The sequence below is a fragment of the Orcinus orca genome, chromosome 15 (genome assembly GCF_937001465.1).
Source record: "Orcinus orca chromosome 15, mOrcOrc1.1, whole genome shotgun sequence".
Classification (NCBI taxonomy): Eukaryota; Metazoa; Chordata; class Mammalia; order Artiodactyla; family Delphinidae; genus Orcinus; species Orcinus orca.
In genome coordinates this window covers 89,493,519-89,511,851 of record NC_064573.1, presented here as the reverse complement: position 1 = coordinate 89,511,851, position 18,333 = coordinate 89,493,519, and the positions used below count along the sequence as shown (strand labels likewise).

Sequence of the window (18,333 nt, the reverse complement as noted above, 5' to 3'; positions counted from 1 at the left end):
CATCAATCCTCAGACCAACAACGCGAGGCCTCTCCCGCCACAGGTACTTGTATCGTGGCAGCAGTGAGAGAGGGCGGCGCGTCAGGGCCCGCCAGACCTTCCTTGTAGTCCCCACAACAGCGTAGACCCTGGCGGTGCACCAAGGCCCAGCTCGCTGCTCTCGCTGCCAGACTTCTCACTCCGCACGCCTGGAACCTCTATCTGGTGCCCTCGTGCCCCTCACCCGCCGCGCCACCTCTCTGTTTCCCCCACTTCTCACACCGCTTGTCACTGCATTTCCTCCTTCCTTCTCCGGGGTCTATGGGGGACAGGCCCACCTGCACTGGGGTCATCAGATCCCCCCAGCATCTGCCAGACGGAGAGCAAGGCCTCTCAGAGCGGATGGGCAGAGCCGCGGGCCAGGGGTTGTGCAGACGCCCTAGGCGCTCCTTCGGAGGGGAGTCAGAGGCCCGCTGAGGCGGGACCAGCAAAATTCGCTTTTAACTATTTTAATTTTGGGGGAAAAAAACCCTAATATTTGAAAACCACAAACATTTAAGGGTTGCTCTAGTCTGAAAAATTAATAAAATTAGAAAGGGAAGGGAGGAAGGAAAGAAGGAGGGACGAAGACAAGGAAACAGAGAAAGAGAAAAGGATGGAGGGAGGGAAGGCACCGAGACAAAGAAATGAACACGTGCCGGCCTCCGGCACAGTCCTGCTGGAGTTTGGGCTCCCTGCCCTCACATCGCCTCGGGCACCAAGCTTCCCGCTCTGCCCGGTGAGGGCACAGGCTGAGAGCTGAGGTAACCTGCAAAGGCCCGAGGGCGGGGGCCTGGCCAGACTGGCTTCCGTGCGGCCCGTTGCACCCCCAAAGCCCGCTCTGCCGCCCTCCCACCCCGACACAAACAGGTGAGCCACGGCAAGCTGGACCGAAGGCTTTGCAGTGTTCTAAAAAATTACCGTCTAACTATGCAAACAGACACCAAGTTTTAACAGCAGAGGGAGTTTTTTTTATGGCGATACTCAGTCGGCCCAGCACCGCAGGCATGACTCCCGGTCTGCGCCGGGTCCTGCAAAGCACCCGTGCGAGGCGCGGCCATAACGGGCGCCGGCAGCTTGCCAGCCGCGGCCGCTGAGGCGGCTGGCGATCGCTTTTTCAAACAGCACGTGCAGACCTGTGTCCACAACTACCTCACTTCTGTGGAACAGGATCCTGGAGGCGAGGGTTAGGGCGCGTTTTCAGTCGATGCTGCCAAACCGCCGTCCGCAAGGGTTGAGACAACCTGCGTAGAACTGCCGCGCTCCCGGCGGAGGGTCTGGCCTGCTTCTAGCTCTTTCCTCCCGGCAGGGCTTCCAGGGCGCCCGCCAGGGGACGCGCTCTCGCCGCCGCTTCCGAGCCTCAGCGCCTCGTCACGGGCTCCTGCCTCGGGGCCCCACGTTTCTTCCCGTCGCGACTGGCAGGAGGCCCGCGACCCCGCACCCTTCGAGCGACCCGGGTGTCCCCCAGCGCCGACAGCCCCGCCCCACGCTGCTCCAGGAAGGGCGGGAAGGAGGCCAAGGGCCGAGCTCATGGAGAGGGTCCTGGAGTTCGGGAAGGAAGTGGGTTCGGGGGGCACCCCGAACACTGAGGGGACCCGGCCCGGCGGGGACAGAGGGGGCGGGGGGCAGGCGGCTATGCCCTGCGTCCTGCCCGGACACCTCCGTCTGGCCGTGGCCCTGCGCCGCCGGACCTCTCCCGGCGCCCTTCTCCCCGCGGGGCCCGAGAAGCCTCCCCGGCGGCCGGCCGCGGACGCCGGACTCAGTCACCGTCGCCCGGACGACCCCCTCGTTCACTCACCTTCATCCGCACGCCACCAACACACCCCAGCCAGGCGCCCGGGGCCGCTTCCGCGCTCGGCGCGCACGTGCTCCGCCCGCACGTCCGGGGAGGCGGCGGGAAGGCGCGGTTGATACAGAGTATCCAGGCCTCCGCCAATCCCTGCAAGGGCCCCGCCCGATGACCCCCGCCCGTGCCCTGCACCCCCTAAGTCCCGGGGCCTGCGGTTCCGCCCACCTGGGTTCGGGGCATTCCGGTGGTTCTTGGGGAGCCGAGAGGTTCTCGGGGGTCCGTGGCATTCGGGGGGCTGCACGGGAGCCGACAGGTTGGGGGGCGAGGGCGGGGCGTCAGAGGCGCCATGCAGCCTGGTTCTGCGTGTCCTCAGGCCCCAGAAGGAGCAGAGCCGGGGTCCTGGGGGTCCTGGGCTGGGGTGGAGGAGAGGGCGCCACGACCCCCGCCCCTGCAGTAGGAGGAAGCTGTGACCCTGGATTAACCCCACGCCACCGCCCTGGAGCTCTGCGGAGACAAAGCCCGGCTGGGGTCGTAGCCCAGGGGGCAGACACCCCCGCCCCTCCCGTGCCCCCGCAGCCCCAGCCGGAGGCCCCCGGTGATCCCACCCCCGCCTGACCCTGGGGCGCAGCTGCGCGCGGCGGAGAGGCCTTCGCGACGGTGGAGGCCTGGGGACCCGAGTTCTCGGTGACCCTGGTCAGCCACGCGGGGGAAGCCTCTGAAGTGCCACCGTCCTGGCTCGGACACGGTCTGGCCTCTCCCCTGTGCAGTTTAGTTTGGGGAGATGTTGCACACAGCGAGCCGGAAGGCGCTCTAGAGAGGAGACCAGGAGGGTTTCGAGTTGCTTTTGAAAGGGTGGTCAGGGCAAAAATTCTCTGACGTCAAAGCTCATGCCTGAACGTATGCAAAAGACTTAGGCAGAAAGAGAAACATTTCAGCGTTTGTTCACTTGAAAATCTGGAAACGACCCAAGAGTCCGGTGGAATATTGGTTAACACATCACACTTCAGAAACAGGATGGGCTCCTGGAGGGTAATTAGTAGTTGCCGGGAGAAAGAATGCTTCCTGACCGGACTAGTGATACATTGTACAATGAAAACGGCTGTTACAAAGCAATGTGAGTGAGACGAGCCCGTTTGAAAAGTACAGACACAAAATGATGTATGCCACATCGTTAAACCCTGGTTGCCACCGGGGTGACAAAATTATTGTTGTATTACTTTTATTTGGCTTTAAAATTTTCTTCTTTTGCTTATCCATGTTTCCTAATTTTTATAAAAAGACAATCTTCTGTTTTTCTCGTTTTAAGGTTCTTTTCAAGAAGTGAGAGAAAAAACATTGACAACAGGGTTGGGGGAAGCAGTCCCCACCGTCCAAGTATACTAAGGCGGATATGGGTGAACAGAGAGGAAATTGGAGATTTGCTGCAGGAAACCCTCCTGTTGTGGGAATGTGATCACAGGCCCTTTCTCCAGGACCGGCTGGTGCTCAGTGAGAATATTCCTGGTTGCACTCCACCCATGAAGCATCAATGAAGTTAAAACCTCAATGGAAACCAAAATGTCCAAGTACCTACGTTATTAAATTTAAATGTAATTCAACAAATTTTATGATTCTAGTTCATTGTTATAAAATCAGTTACTTTTTTTGGCTGCCAGGTGAGAAGTCACTGTTTACACACATTGTCTTATTTGAGCCTCCCAAGCCGCCTCTGAGCGAGTTATGTTCCCTTGTTACTAAAAAGGAAATAGGTCCAAGTGCATTTAAAACACTTCCAACCAATAAGTGGCCTCCTTTAACTGTCAGACTCAAAAGCATACGTTCTTAACGTAAGCACATAATAATTTCAAGTATTCTAAATCGAGAAACTCTTCATAAGCTTCATTTTTTTTTTTTTTTGCAGTATGCGGGCCTCTCACCGCCACGGCCCCTCCCGTTGTGGAGCACAGGCTCCGAACACGCAGGCCCAGCAGCCATGGCCCACGGGCCCAGAAGCTCCGTGGCATGTGGGATCTTCCCAGACCTGGGCAGGAACCCGTGTCCCCTGAATCGGCAGGCGGACTCTCAACCACTGCGCCACCAGGTAAGCCCCATAAGCTTCATTTTTAATAGAGGTCTGATCTTCCAACAAAAGGTAGGCCAAAAGGTAATTATCCAACACGCACTGTAAATAGAGGCTGCCTCTCTCTTCCATGCTCACTAGTCTGAAATGCAATCATTACCACATAAAGCACCCTAAGGCATACTTACCTGCTATTTCCGGATTTTCTATTCTCTCTGGACCCAGGCTACCTGGGGCGGACTCCCAGTTTAATTGCTTAATAGCTGTGTGACTTTGGCCAAGGTACTGATCCTGTACCTTCTCTCCTCTTGGTAAAGTTTATGATTTGTAATAATAACAGGCCCTCTTTCCCCTTTGGTTTGAGGTCATTAAATGAGCCCGTGCCCTGCACGCGCTGTCTTCTTTACCATTTTGTTTCTTACCGGCGTTGTTCACTTTTAACACGTTCAAAATCTGGGAACTTCCCCCTTAGGACTTCTCCTTTTCAGAAATGTCCTGGCCACTCATGTACTTTCCCCCATAATGAGTAGCTGAACACATTTTTAAAAATCCCTGATCCACGGAAGGCTGCAAGCCCATCTAGATACAGCCTCCTAAGAACCTCTACTTCACCCTGAACCCCTCTTCCCTCCAGGGAACTACCTTCGTTCCCAGAGGTCCCCCTGAGGGAGCTGCTTGCCCACCTGCACTGCCCCAGGAAGCCTTCTCGAAGCCCAATCTGTCTGTATATTGGGGTGCTTGTAGCCATGGGAGACCAGTCCTTTGGGCCGTTCGTGGGTTCACAGAACTACGGGGAGCAGGCCGTCTGGGGAACACCCTTGGGAAACCGATGCCTGACAGAAAAAGAGAGGGGATGTGTGACGTCTTGGGTAGAGTGATGAGAAGGACAGAGGGAACGTAAACAAGAGCTGGAAAGAGTGGCTCAGCTGTCCTTCCTTTCTTGGAAGATGGCAGATGCAGGTGGGGCAGGGCACAGGAAAACCCTCCCAACATACTGACCCAGAGGCACTAGGAATGTTTTTTTTTTTTTTTTTGCTAGAGAAAATGTTTTAAAAATTTTTTTAAAGATGAAATGAGTATTATCGATTTTTCCTTCTGCTTCAGGCTCAAAGGTGGCTGGGCAGTGGTGCTGTGCCCAAACAAGGCCCATTTCACCTGCTACAAACCTTCGTTCCCTCTGGTGGTAGGTCAGGTGCAGGGAGGGGGACAGGGACTCAAAGCCCAGGGTCTATTTACTGAGCATGCGGCACTCTGTGAGGTGGGTATCTTGCCATCATTCCCATATGACAAGATGCCCATCAGAGAGGTTAAGTCACTGGTCTAGTCACAGAACTGGTAGAGGGTGGGTTTGAGGTTAGCCCGCTCCCATCTGGCCCCCAAGTGTTGGTTTTCACGTCACCCAGCAGCACACTGACTCGGAGGGTGGGAGAGGAGGGAGGTCTCGCTGCGCACTACATTCTCGTTACTCAGTAAGCATGCTTGTTACACTCCAGGCCCAGGCTGCACACTGACATCACAGATGAGTGAGTGTCCCTCCGTTTGAGGGATCCATCCTCTCAGGACCTGTTGATTGCCTACTCTGTGAAGAGCTGGAAAAAATCAATCTATTTTGTCGTTGAAACAAGCCTAAATAGATACTTAACCAAGAGCATTTTAAATTAACATAATATTACATGTGAAAACTTGAACAAACATACAAGTCCAAGAAAATGAAAGCACATTGTGTAAGTTCTTGATGAATTTGATTTTCTGTCCTTGTAAGTTACATAAAGTGCACAGATTTTAGGGTTTACCTCTGATTTTCCCATACATGCAGATACTGTGTCCTCACCATTTCCAGCACGCTTCAAGGCTCTCTCACGCTGGTTTCCAGTCACTATCCCCCCACGGTGACCACCCTGGACTTAAGTCACCAAATGTTAGCTTTGCCTTTTTTGCATTTGATCTGCCTTCTCAAATGCTACCAAGTTTCCCCCATGTAACCTTCTAGAATGTCTATTTTTTCCCCCTTTACATTTAGGTGTACAATTAATCTGGAAATAATTTTAACTTATGGTACAAGGTATGGGTGTGTTAACCCCACACACACCCCATAGGACATCCAATTTATCTGATTTATTGAAGAGTCTTCACCATTGCATTGCAGTGGCACTTTTTGTCTTAAATCAGATGATGGTACATGTGTGGGTCTGCTTCTCGGCTCTCTGATCTGTTGTTCCATTGTTCTGTTTGTCTTGCTTTACATAAAACCATACTATTTTAATCATGGGATAAGTCGATATTCAGTGTGTATCCTTCAATTTTCCTCCTCTTTGTCTTTGCTATGCTTCACCCTTTGCATCTTCACAGGAATTTCAGAATTGGCTCGTTAATTTTGACAAAAATGCATATACTAGGACTTTGAGATGGCACTGAATTTATAGGTCAATTTGGGAATTTTTTTAAATATAAATTTAGTTAGTTAGTTTTGGCTGCCTTGGTTCTTCGTTGTTGTGCGCGGGCCTTCTCTAGTTGCAGCGAGCGTGAGCTACTCTTCGTTGTGCTCTGCGGGCTTCTCATTGTGGTGTTTCTCTTGTGGAGCACGGGTTCTAGGCACGTGGGCTTCAGTAGTTGTGGCACGTGTGCTCAGTAGTTGTGGCTCGTGGGCTGTAGAGCACAGGTTCAGTAGTTGTGGTGCATGGGCTTAGTTGCTCTGCAGCATGTGGGATTTCCCCAGATCAGGGCTCAAACTGTGTCCCCTGCAGTGGCAGGCAGATTCTCAACCACTGCACTGGGAAGTCCCTGGGAAATGTTTGAGAACAATATTGAGTCTCCCAATCCACAAATACAAAATAGATCTCATTTATGAAATTTCAAGCAATATTTTGCAGTTTTCTGTATAGAGGCTTTTCACACCTTTCTTTAGACTTATTTCTAATCATTCAATATTTTTGATGCTATTGTCAATGGTACTTTTAGTTCAATTATCTAATTGTTTTGTAATATACAGAAATACAGTTGACTTTTGTATACTGACATTCTACCTAGCAACTCTGCTAAATTCACTTAATTCTAACAGTTTATCTTCAGGGGTTTTTTTTTTTGGTTTTCTAAGTACATAAACATATTGTATAGGAATGGATAAGTTTTCTTTCTTTCTTTCCAATGGTGAATTAAAGAAGTAATAGTGTAATTTTTTCTATTCTTATATGCAAGGAGAGAGCATTATTTCACCTGAAATGAAATCATGATGTGTCTGCAACATGAAGTGTCTGTGATAGATTTCTTTTGTAAATATGCTTTATCAGATTAAGGAGTTCCTCTCTATTACTAGATTTAAGAGCTTTTGCTATAAATACCTGTTTAATTTCATCACTTACTTTTATTCTGCGTCTCGGGTTGGTTTTTCTCCCTTATTCTGTAACTGTGATGGATCTCAGTGTGTGTGGGTTGTTTGTTTGTTTGTTTGTTTTAGCTGCACCACGCAGCATGTGGGATCTTAGTTCCCTGACCAGGGATCAAACCCGTGCCCCCTACACTGGAAGCGTGGAGTCTTAACCACTGGACCACCAGGGAAATCCCCTGTTTTTTGGGTTTGTTTGTTTTTGTAACATTAAACCATCCTTGCATGGATACAATAAACCATACTTGATCATGATATAATTTTTATATATCACTAGATTCCATCTGTTAATTCATTGTTTAGGATTTTTGCATCTCTGTTCATGAGAAATAAATGTCTACATTTTCTTTTTTTCTAGTGTGTTTGTTGAATTTTGGCACCAAAGTTATGCAGGTCTCAAAAAAAGTATTGGGAAGCATTCTCTTACTTTTTCTATTCCCTGGAAAATTTTATAGAATTGGAATTATTTCTTCTTTACATTTCGGAAGAATTCACTAGGGAAGACATCTAGACTTCAAGCTTTCTTTGTGGAAAGGTTTTTAATTTTGGATTCAATTTCTTCAATAGATTTAGGACTGATTTGTTTTTTTATTTCTTATTTTATCGAATTTAAGTTGTGATTTCTAAGGAATTTGTCCTTACTATCTAAACTGTCAAATGTGTTTGCCTATTACATAACCTTCTTTTACGTTTACTTTATTTACTTTCATGTAAAATCTGTTGTGATATCCCATTTCATATTGGATACTGGCAATGTATTTTTTTTCCTCTTTCTTGCTTTTTCTTTTTTTTCCCAGTATTTTATTTTAACATCTTTATTGGAGTAAAATTGCTTTACAATGGTGTGTTAGCTTCTGCTTTATATCAAAGTGCATCAGCTATACATATACATATATCCCCATATCGCCCTCTTGCATCTCCCTCCCATCCTCCCTATCCCACCCCTCTAGGTGGTCACAAAGCACCGAGCTGATCTCCCTGTGCTATGCGGCTGCTTCCCTGTCTTGCTTTGTCTTGATCAGAAGTGAATTTTATTAATCAAAGAATCAACTTTCAGTGGCAATTTCTCTTTTGTACATTTGGTTCCTATTTAATCAATTTCTGCTCTCCATTATTGCCTTCCTGCTATTTTCTCTGAGTTTAATTTGCTTTTCTTTTGTGGCTTCCTGAAATAGAAGGCTAGATAATTGGTTTTCAACCTTTTTCTTATTACATTAAAACTACACATTTTCCTTCACTTTTTACCATTGTATTTTACCATCATTTATGTAAAAATATCTCCTAATTTCTGAAATTTCTCAAGCTAACATTACTATTTTTGTAATTAAGAAGTATCTGAGCTTTGAGACTAATATTTGTTCCTCATAATACTTTTGCTTACAAGTTTTAGTATTAATTCCTGCCTGAAACAATCTTTACTATAGTGGCTGTCTAATGACAATTTTCTAATTTCATCATTTCTTCTACATTTATCAGTTGGAATTCACCTGCCATAAGTGGTTTTTCTCCGGCCCCCTCCATCATTTCAGTGTAACCTATTTATATTTACTTTTTTCTTCTGTGTGGTTCTTTGTTCTTTCAAATAATTTCTTTGTAATTTAGGCTTCATATTGTTCCAGTTGTTACTTTTATATCTTCTTATAGTGCCCTGAATCTCCATCTGTTATTATCAGCCTAAGAGTTAAAGTGGTATCCTTTGCTTTCCTCCTAATATCAATGGCAGTATCTTACTTCCCCCAACCCTCTTTCTTCTTATGCTCACTTCATATTCTTACTTTACCAGAAAATATCTTTATATAGTATTCTTCATCTTTGCTCAACCCTCATTTTAGTCTTAGATGTAAAATTAAATATATTAAATGCTCACCATCAGCCCTTTAGCTGGAAGCTCAACCTCTAGTATATTCCTCAAAAAATTAATTTTTGTATATGGTGTAAGTATAGACCAAGACACATATTTTTCTCAAACAGATGTGCAAGTGTTTCAGCACCATTTTCTTTGTAAAGACTATTCTCTTTCCAATGAATTGATTTTGTAATTTTGACAAAAATCGGTTCACTATGTAGTGTGTAGTTTTAGTCAGGAGTCTCTTCTGTTTCACTAATCTGTATGTCTGTCCTTTCACAATACCACTCTGTCATAGCTGTTGTAGCTTAATGACAGGCCTGGAAATCAAAGAGTATATGTCTTGCAACTTTGTTTTTCCTTTTCAAAATTGTGAGTATTCTAGTTCCTTTGCTATTCCACATAAATTTTAGAATCAGTTTGTCAGTTTTCACAGAAAATCTTCCTGGGAATTTTATTGGAATGGGATTGAGTCTAAAAATCCGTGTGGAGAACACTGACACTTTAACGACATTGAATCTTCCAATCCATTAACAGGGCACCTCCTCCCATTGTCCAGGTCATTATTATTCCCTTCTTCATTGTTGTTCTCAGCATACATTTCATGTCACTCACATTTAACTATTCCATGGTTTTTGGTGCTATCATAAATAGCTGTGCATTTTAACCCTAATTTTCCATTTTATATTGCAAGTATGTAAAAATAGAACTGATTTTTGAATGTTGGTTTTATATTTTGCTGTCTTGCTAAATTGACTTGTTATGGTGGCTTTTTTAGTGTGTGTGTAAAGTTTTAAATGGAGTTTGAGTGAAGGCAGTCATGCTGTCTCTGAATAGTTGTCATTCTTTCTTTCCAATCTGTATCTTTTAAATTTCTTTTTCTTGCCTTATGCAGTCAGCTAAGTCTTCCAGTACAATGCTGAAATAGAGTGGTGAGAGTGGATATAATTGACTTGTCCTCAATCTTAAGGGAAGCTATTCACTCTTTCACCATTATGACATTAATTGTAGACCAGCGGTCCCCAACCTTTTTGGCAACAGGGACCAGTTCCATGCATGACAATTTTTCCATGGACCAGGGGGCGGGGGGGATGCTTCAGGAGGTAATGCGATTGATGGGGAGTGATGGGGAGCAGCAGATGAAGCCACGCTCACTCGCCTGCTACTCACCTCTTGTTGTGTGGTCCAGTTCCTAACATGCCGCAGACCAGTACTAGTACTGTGGTGCCCCCTGGGGGTTGGGGATCCCTGCTGTAGACATTTTTCAGATGTGCTTTATTAGTTTGAGGAAGCTACTTCCTATTCCCAGTTTTCTCAGGTTTTTTTTATCATGAGTGCTGTGGAATTTGAACAAATGCTTTTACTACACCTGTTGATGTGACCATATGATTTTTATTTTTTAGTTGGTCAGGTATGAATTAGTGATTGGATTTTGACTATTGAGTCAGCCTCAGCTTTGTATTCCCAAGATAAACTCAAATTTGCCTTCATGTGTTACCCTTTTATATATTACTGGATTTAATTAACTAATATTGAGGCTTTTTACATCTATGTTCATGAAGAACATTTGTAGTTTTTTAAGAAATTGTAGTTTTTTCTTTTAATCAGTGTGACACTGGTTTCATAAAATCGGTTAAGAAGTATTTGTCATCTATTTTCTTGAAGAGTTAGTATAGAATGGCTATTACTTCTTTCTTAAATGTTTGATAGAAATCACCAGTGAAATGATCTGAGCCTGGATTTTTCTTTCTTGGGAGAATTTTAACTATGAATTTAATTTCTTTAATAAATGTAGCACTATTCAGGTTACCCATTTCATATTAAGCTTTGGTGGTTTGTGTCTTTCAAGAATTTAGTCCATCAAAGTTGTCAATTTGTTTTGTGTTGCTTACCCCTTCCACTGTTTTAGTTTCACTGGTTTCTGATCTTATCCTTACTATTTCATTCCTATTTACACTGGGCTTTATTCTTATTTTCCTAGTTCCTTAAGGTAGGACTTTAGATTATTGATGTGAGACCTTTATTCTTTTCTAATGTAAGTATTTAGTGCCATTAATTTCCCTCTATACACTGCTTTTTCTGCATCTCAAAAAATTTGATATGTTATATTTTAATCTGTACATGTTGTATATAATAATTCAAAATATTTCCCATATTTTTCTTGAAATTTCTTGGAGCCATGAATTACTTAGAATTGTGCTGCTTAATTTCCAAGTGTTTGTTGATTTTTCTGTTCTTGTTGCAATTGGTTTCTTGTTAAACTGCACTATAGATGGAAGAAATTTTGAAAGGTTTCAATTATTTAAAAAATGTTAAGATTAATGACTTAGTACATGACCTGTATTGATGAATGCTTCACATGTAATTGAAAAGAATACATACTCTGCTGTTGGATATTCTAGACATGTCTACCAGGTCTAGTTTATTGATGGCATTATTCAGTGCTTCTATAGCCTTGCTGATTTTTGGTCTCCAACTTATGTTACTGAGAAATAACTGTTGAAGTGTCCAACTAAAATGGTAGAGTATATTTCTCATTTCACCTCTGTTTTTGCATGATTTTGAAGCTTTCTTGTTAAGTGCATGCACATTTAGGATTGTCTTTTTGGCAAAATGATGCTTTTCATTATATAAGGTACCTATATATTCCTGATAATTTTCTTTGCTCTTTGAATATATATTTACTTCCAGAAAAGGGTACATATTTTCTAATGACAGCTCTTAGGCTGGGAGATAAGGTGGGGCTGAATCAATCTGATCTGTATTTCAACTGACTGAGCTTGGTTGAAGCTTTTGGTTGAGTTAGTGCAAAACTGCCTTCAGATATTTTGAGGGCAAATCAGAATGTTTCCCTCAGCAGGGCCTGGAATCTGAGCATGGAGACATTGTAGAGATTTGCTTGTGCTCACAGCCAAGCTGCCAGCTCTCAGAGCTATGCGAAACAACTCCTTGCCTTACAGCCTGTAGTTTAAATATTTGCCTGTAGTTTATTTTGGTTTTTCTAAATAGACAATCACATGTGCAAACAATACGATTTTTGTTTCTGCCCCAAACCCCAATTCCTTACAACTTTGTTCTCACATATTGGCTAGAACTGTCATTATATTGCTCAATAAAATTGATGGGCATTCTTTTTCTTAATTTAAAGGTATACATTTACTGTTTTATCATTAAATATGACATTTGTCAGTTTTTGGAACATACTCCTTGCAAAGTTAAAGGAGTTAATTTCTATCTCTAATTTAATAACATTTTAAAATAATCTATGGGTATTATAGCCCATCAAATGATTTATCTACACATACTGAGATACTCATATGGCTTCTTTCTGGTAGTGTGATTAATTTTACAAAAAGAATTTTTAATATTAAATCTTCCAAACACCCTAATGAGTTTTAATTAGGATCAGGTTCAGGTGCACATAACAGAACCAACTCTCCTCCCAACGAAAAAAGAAAAGATGCCATGAACAAGACAGTTCATCTCTCTTTTGTGTAAAAATATGCCCAGACTTGGTGGTCTAGGGCTGGCACAGCAGCTCCATCATTACCAGAGAGCCACATCACTCTTATCTCTCTACTGCACTCAAGCAGACAGCTTCCACCCTCAAGAGGAATTCAGGCTCTAAGATGGCTGCTGAGTCTGCAAACATCCAGCATGTTGCATATTAAAAAGAAAAGATGAAAGCACACTAGGGGGCTTTCCCCACTTGTTTTCCTTTTGAAAAACCTTCCCATTATCCCTCTCGGTAACTTCTATGTCCATTTCATTACTCAGAATTAGCAGCAGGATCACACTTAGCTACAAAAAGAATGGAAAAATGCAGCTTTTTAACTGAGCACATCACCATTATGAAAAATACAATGATACTGCTGGTAATAAAGAAATATTGGATTCACTACTAACAGTCTGCTACACTTAATAATGTCATGACTTAAAAAAATAAAAACTCTACATTACTAGATGCATTTTTGCTATAATTCCATTTAGAATTTTTAAATCTATGTTCACAAATGACTTTGTCATTTCCCCCCAAAATGTCTACTTCCTGTGAAATATTGTAAAATGTTAGAATTATCTTTCCTTTAACTTTCCTGAAAATTATCAACTATTACTGAAAGTCTCTGGAACCTCTTTCTTTTCTGGGGCTGGGGCAGAGTTAGAGGAACTAGGTAGATTTTCAAGCCAGAAATTCAATTTTTAACTTTCCTATTGTTTTTTACTGGTTGCTGATCTACTGATTTTTGTTAAGTTTCATTTATCTGGAAAATTTTCCATTTCATTTAAAATCAGACCCAATCCATCATTATCCTTTCACACAGTATTTGATTTATACCTTCAACATTATGCTGACATCTCTGGCTTCTACTGGGAGAGGCTGAATGTGGATTTGCATCACACAATACAGAACCTTTAAAATCTAATTGACCCTGGATAGTAGGAAACAGAATATGTGTTTATTCTTTATTTTGTGTATATATCTTCCTTGGAACATCAATGACAAAATACATATTCATATTTTCCAGGTTTATGGGATAGACTGTAGCAGATATCTGAAATTCTTTCCTTATGCAAGCCTTCTCTTCCCTTCTGTTAATCATCATTCTTCACCCCAGGTCTATTGACATTGGATAATAATAATGAGCTGAACACATAAGGACTTGGGATTCAGAAATCATTGACTGCGTCCTTCAAGGAAGATGCAGTTTCATTGGGTAAGAGATGGGATTCCCCACTGAAGTAAAGAGCACAAAGTAGTGGTTGTTTCAGAAATATTTGCAGTTTTGAATCCTCATATTCCTCCAAGATAGCGTAACCTAATTTTCAGATTAATGCTCATTCACATAAGGTAATTGGTGAGGCTGTGAAAAAAACTGACTTTGTAAGTAAGCAACTGGTAGAATGACTTTTCACCATCCTGAATCTATAGCTATACATACACATTTCAGCAGCATCACTTAAAGGTATCACTTAAATGTACTAAGAGGATACAAGATAGTTCAAATTAACAGAGAAGTGAACTAGGATTAAAAAGGGACAATAACTAAAGCTATTCTGTGTAATCTATATAGAAGGAACTAATTAATACTAGCAGTAAGATGCTACCTGAGAACAAAAGCTAAGGTTGATTTTCTGTACTAAGGAGTCCATTAAAAATTTATATTCTGAACTCTCTCAGCCAACTCCTGGCAGGGCACCTTGAATGATGATCCCATCATGACTGCATACACTGTGAATTCTCTTAAAGGAAATCAAGGTGTTCTAACCAGAGAAGGTAGAACAGATTGCAGATACACAATCACATGAAACTATATTGCACTATATTGATTATATAACTAAAGAGGTAGCTTTCAGGACCATTTACAAAGGGTACAAAATAAAAGGTTTAAAGTATGGAAATGCATTTTAATGCCATATTATTCTAGTAAGAAGTCGTATTTTTAAATAAGAATGTCTCTATGCAGAGTAGAAACCCCTAGAAAATGGTATTGTCATCTAGCTAATTTATCTACCAAATGTGGCATTCACAAGAATATGCAAAACTACACAAAACATATTTTATAGTACAGAAACGAAGATAACACCTAAATATCCCTGCAGGTCTTATGATGTCATCCTTATTCTTATCCTGATTATTACATTTATTTACACAGATTAAAAAATCTTTATGTTCTACTATGAACATACCTATCATTGACAGTTGAATACTTTCTCCAATCGTTTCCTAAACGTTTGGAACATTTGGAACATAATTTCCCTTAATTTGTAAAGGAAATTATTTTTTTCCAAATGAATCAAAATAATAGTAAGTAAACCTTCCTGCTGAGGCTTTACCCCATCTGAAATATTCATAGAACTTCATTCATTCAAATTTTTTTTTTTTTTTTACTAGAAGTTTGTCCTTCTAGATGAAGAATTTCCCTAACTTATAGCATGGTTTCTCCAAGGTATGAGCTTATGATACCTGCAATTCATTCATTTATGTTTTCTCTCATTAAAATCCTAATTCTTAATAAACTATGAATTTCAAAGGACTGTATTCTATATTCATTTGCATTATGGAATTTCCTCTTTGTGGATGTTAGCATATAAAAAAATGGCTGCGGCTGACATTCATTTCATTCATAATGTTCCTCACCTGCACAAACTTACAAGACTTCCTGCTAAGAACTTTCATAGGGTTCACTGAATTCATAGAGTCCCTTGTGCACATGTACTGATATTTTTTGTGTGTATAAAAAACAGCGTTCCACATGCCACATATACATGGTGTACAATGAGATGATTCCATTTACAGAGTTTCTCTCCTGTACAAATTTTCTGGGAATTCCTGTGACTTGACTTTTGAGAGAAAGTTTCTTACATTTACTTCACCAGTATGTTTCTCATCTGTGTGAGTTCTCTGATGCATAATGAGCTGTGACTTCCAACAAAAGGCCTTCCCACATTCACTGCACTTACAGGGTTTCTCTCCTGTATGAGTCCTCTGATGTGCACTGAGAATTGATTTCTGAGAGAAGGTTTTTCCACATTCACTGCATCCATAGGGTTTCTCCCCTGAATGAGTCCTCTGATGTACAATGAGCTGAGACTTCCTAATGAAGGCTTTTTCACATTCGTTGCATTCATAGGGCTTCTCTCTTGTGTGCATTCTCTGATGTACAATGAGCCGTAATTTTCCACTGAAGGACTTCTCACATTGACTGCATTTATAAGGGTTTTCCCCTGTATGAGTGCGCTCGTGTACAATGAGTAGTGACTTCCAAATGAAGGCTTTCCCGCATTTGTGGCATTCATATGGTTTCTCTCCAGAATGAGTTCTCATGTGTATAATGAGGTATGACTTGCTACTAAAGGCTTTCCCACACTCACTGCACCCATAAGGTTTTTCCCCAGCATGAGTTCGCTGATGTGAGATGAGCTGATCTTTTCTATTAAAGGCTTTCCCACATTCACTGCATTCATACGGATTCTCCCCCGTGTGAATTCTCTGATGTACAATAAGTTGTGAATTGAAACTGAAGGATTTCCCGCATTCACTGCATTCATGTGGTTTCTCTCCTGTGTGAGTCCTCATATGTATGATGAGGTAGGACTTGCTCCTAAAAGCTTTCCCACATTCAATGCATCCATAGGGTTTCAACCCTGTGTGACTTCTCTGATGTACAATGAGCTGTGACTTCAAACTGAAGGCTTTTCCACACTGATTACACCCATAGGGTTTCACCCCAGTGTGTGCTCCCTGATGTACAATAAGCTGTGACTTGAAAGTAAAGGATTTCCCACATTCACTACAACCATAGGGTTTCTCTCCTGTGTGGGTTCTCTGATGAACAATAAGATTCGACTTTGTGTTAAAGGCTTTCTGACATTCACTGCATTCAAAGGGTTTCTCTCCTGTATGAGTTCTCTGATGTATCACGAGCTGTGACTTCAAACCAAAAGTTTTCCCACAGTCACTGCATTCATAGGGCTTCTCCCCTGCATGAGTTCTCTGGTGTGAAATGAGCTGGTATTTCCGACTGAAGGCTTTTCCACATTCACTGCATTCATACGGATTCTCCCCCGTGTGAATTCTCTGATGTACAATAAGTTGTGAATTGAAACTGAAGGATTTCCCGCATTCACTGCACTCATGTGGTTTCTCTCCTGTGTGAGTCCTCATATGTATGATGAGGTAGGACTTGCTCCTAAAAGCTTTCCCACATTCAATGCATCCATAGGGTTTCACTCCTGTGTGACTTCTCTGATGTACAATGAGTTGTGACTTCAAACTGAACGCTTTTCCACACTGATTACATGCATAGGGTTTTACCCCAGTGTGTGCTCCCTGATGTACAATGAGTTGTGACTTGAAAGTAAAGGCTTTCCCACATTCACTACAACCATAGGGTTTCTCCCCCGTGTGGGTTCTCTGATGTACCATGAGGTTAGACTTTGTATTAAAAGCTTTCCGACAATCACTGCATTCATAGGGTTTCTCCCCTGTGTGAATTCTTTGATGTATAATGAGTTGTGATTTCAAACCAAAAGCTTTCCCACAGTCATGACACCCATAGGGTTTCTGTCCTGAATGAGTTCTCTGGTGTGAAACAAGCTGGTCTTTCCTACTGAAGACTTTCCCACATTCACAGCATTCATAGGGATTCTCCCGCGTGTGAATTCTCTGATGTATAACAAGTTGTGAATTGAAACTGAAAGTTTTCTGACAAACACTGCATTCATGTAGTTTCTCTCCTGTGTGAACTCTCTGATGAACAATGAGGTAGGACTTGCTGCTGAAGTCTTTCCCACATCCATTACATTTGTAGGGTTTTTCTTTTGCATGAGTTCGCTGATGCACCACAAGGTATGACTTGCTACTGAAGGCCTTCCCACAGTAACTGCATTCAAAGGGCTTTCCTCCCATATGTATTTGCTGGCATATGAGCTGTGACTTTCTGTTGGCAGTTTTTCCAGATTTATTACTTTCACAGTATTTTATCCCAATAACAGCTTGCTCATGTTTAGAATGGAAGGATGATTCCCTATGTGCATGAAACCCATTAGGATTCTTTCTGGAAAAATTATTACCGAAATCTGTACTATATTTCAAACTCTTTCCATTTGTGACACATTTATGAAGTTTTTGTCTTGAAGAAACATAATCTGTACTAAGAAGACATAGTTTTCCAAATGCAGTACACTGATAGCCTTTTGACATACTTCTTAGCTTGCCTTGATTTTCCTTATGCCATTCCATATGACCATCAATTTCCCAGACTTCGTCTAGAAATGAAAATACTCATATGTTATAAATAGTAACATGATCCTAGTATAGCATAAAATTGCCTTAAAAATGCCATATCATGAGGTTTTTCTTAGTTTCAGATATCAGTTCTGAATGTAAATAAAATCTCAAGTGTAAATGTACCCAAACTCCTGGGCACTCGGGAAAACAAAGCAAATCAAAACACGTATGAGGCAAAGGGAACTGACAATAAAGGTAGTCTTGAGTTACAAAATTTTGCAAAATGCCTTCTTTAGAAAGCAAAAGAGAAATGAGCAAAACAGAAAGAGGTGGGGTCTTCCCTGGTGGCACAGTGGATAAGAATCCGCCTGCCAATGCAGGGGACATGGGTTCAAGCCCTGGTCCAAGAAGATCCCACATGCTGCAGAGCAACTAAGCCCATGAGCCACAACTACTGAAGCCCATGTGCCACAACTACTGAAGCCCGTGCACCTAGAGCCCATGCTCC

At 42.4% G+C, this 18,333-nt stretch overlaps 1 protein-coding gene across 10 annotated transcripts in view; it reads right to left on the bottom strand.

Annotated features, from left to right (window-relative positions):
* Window positions 1-6,924: 6,924 nt before the first annotated feature.
* ZNF10 (zinc finger protein 10) overlaps window positions 6,925-18,333 on the bottom strand; it is a 70,353-nt gene continuing 58,944 nt past the window's right edge. For all 10 annotated transcript variants that reach the window (XM_049698540.1, XM_049698536.1, XM_049698541.1 and 7 more), the window contains one exon: window positions 6,925-17,863. In XM_049698540.1, the coding sequence (XP_049554497.1) occupies window positions 15,387-17,863 (2,477 nt within the window). In that variant the 3' untranslated portion in view covers window positions 6,925-15,386. The remainder of the gene's footprint in view (window positions 17,864-18,333) is intronic.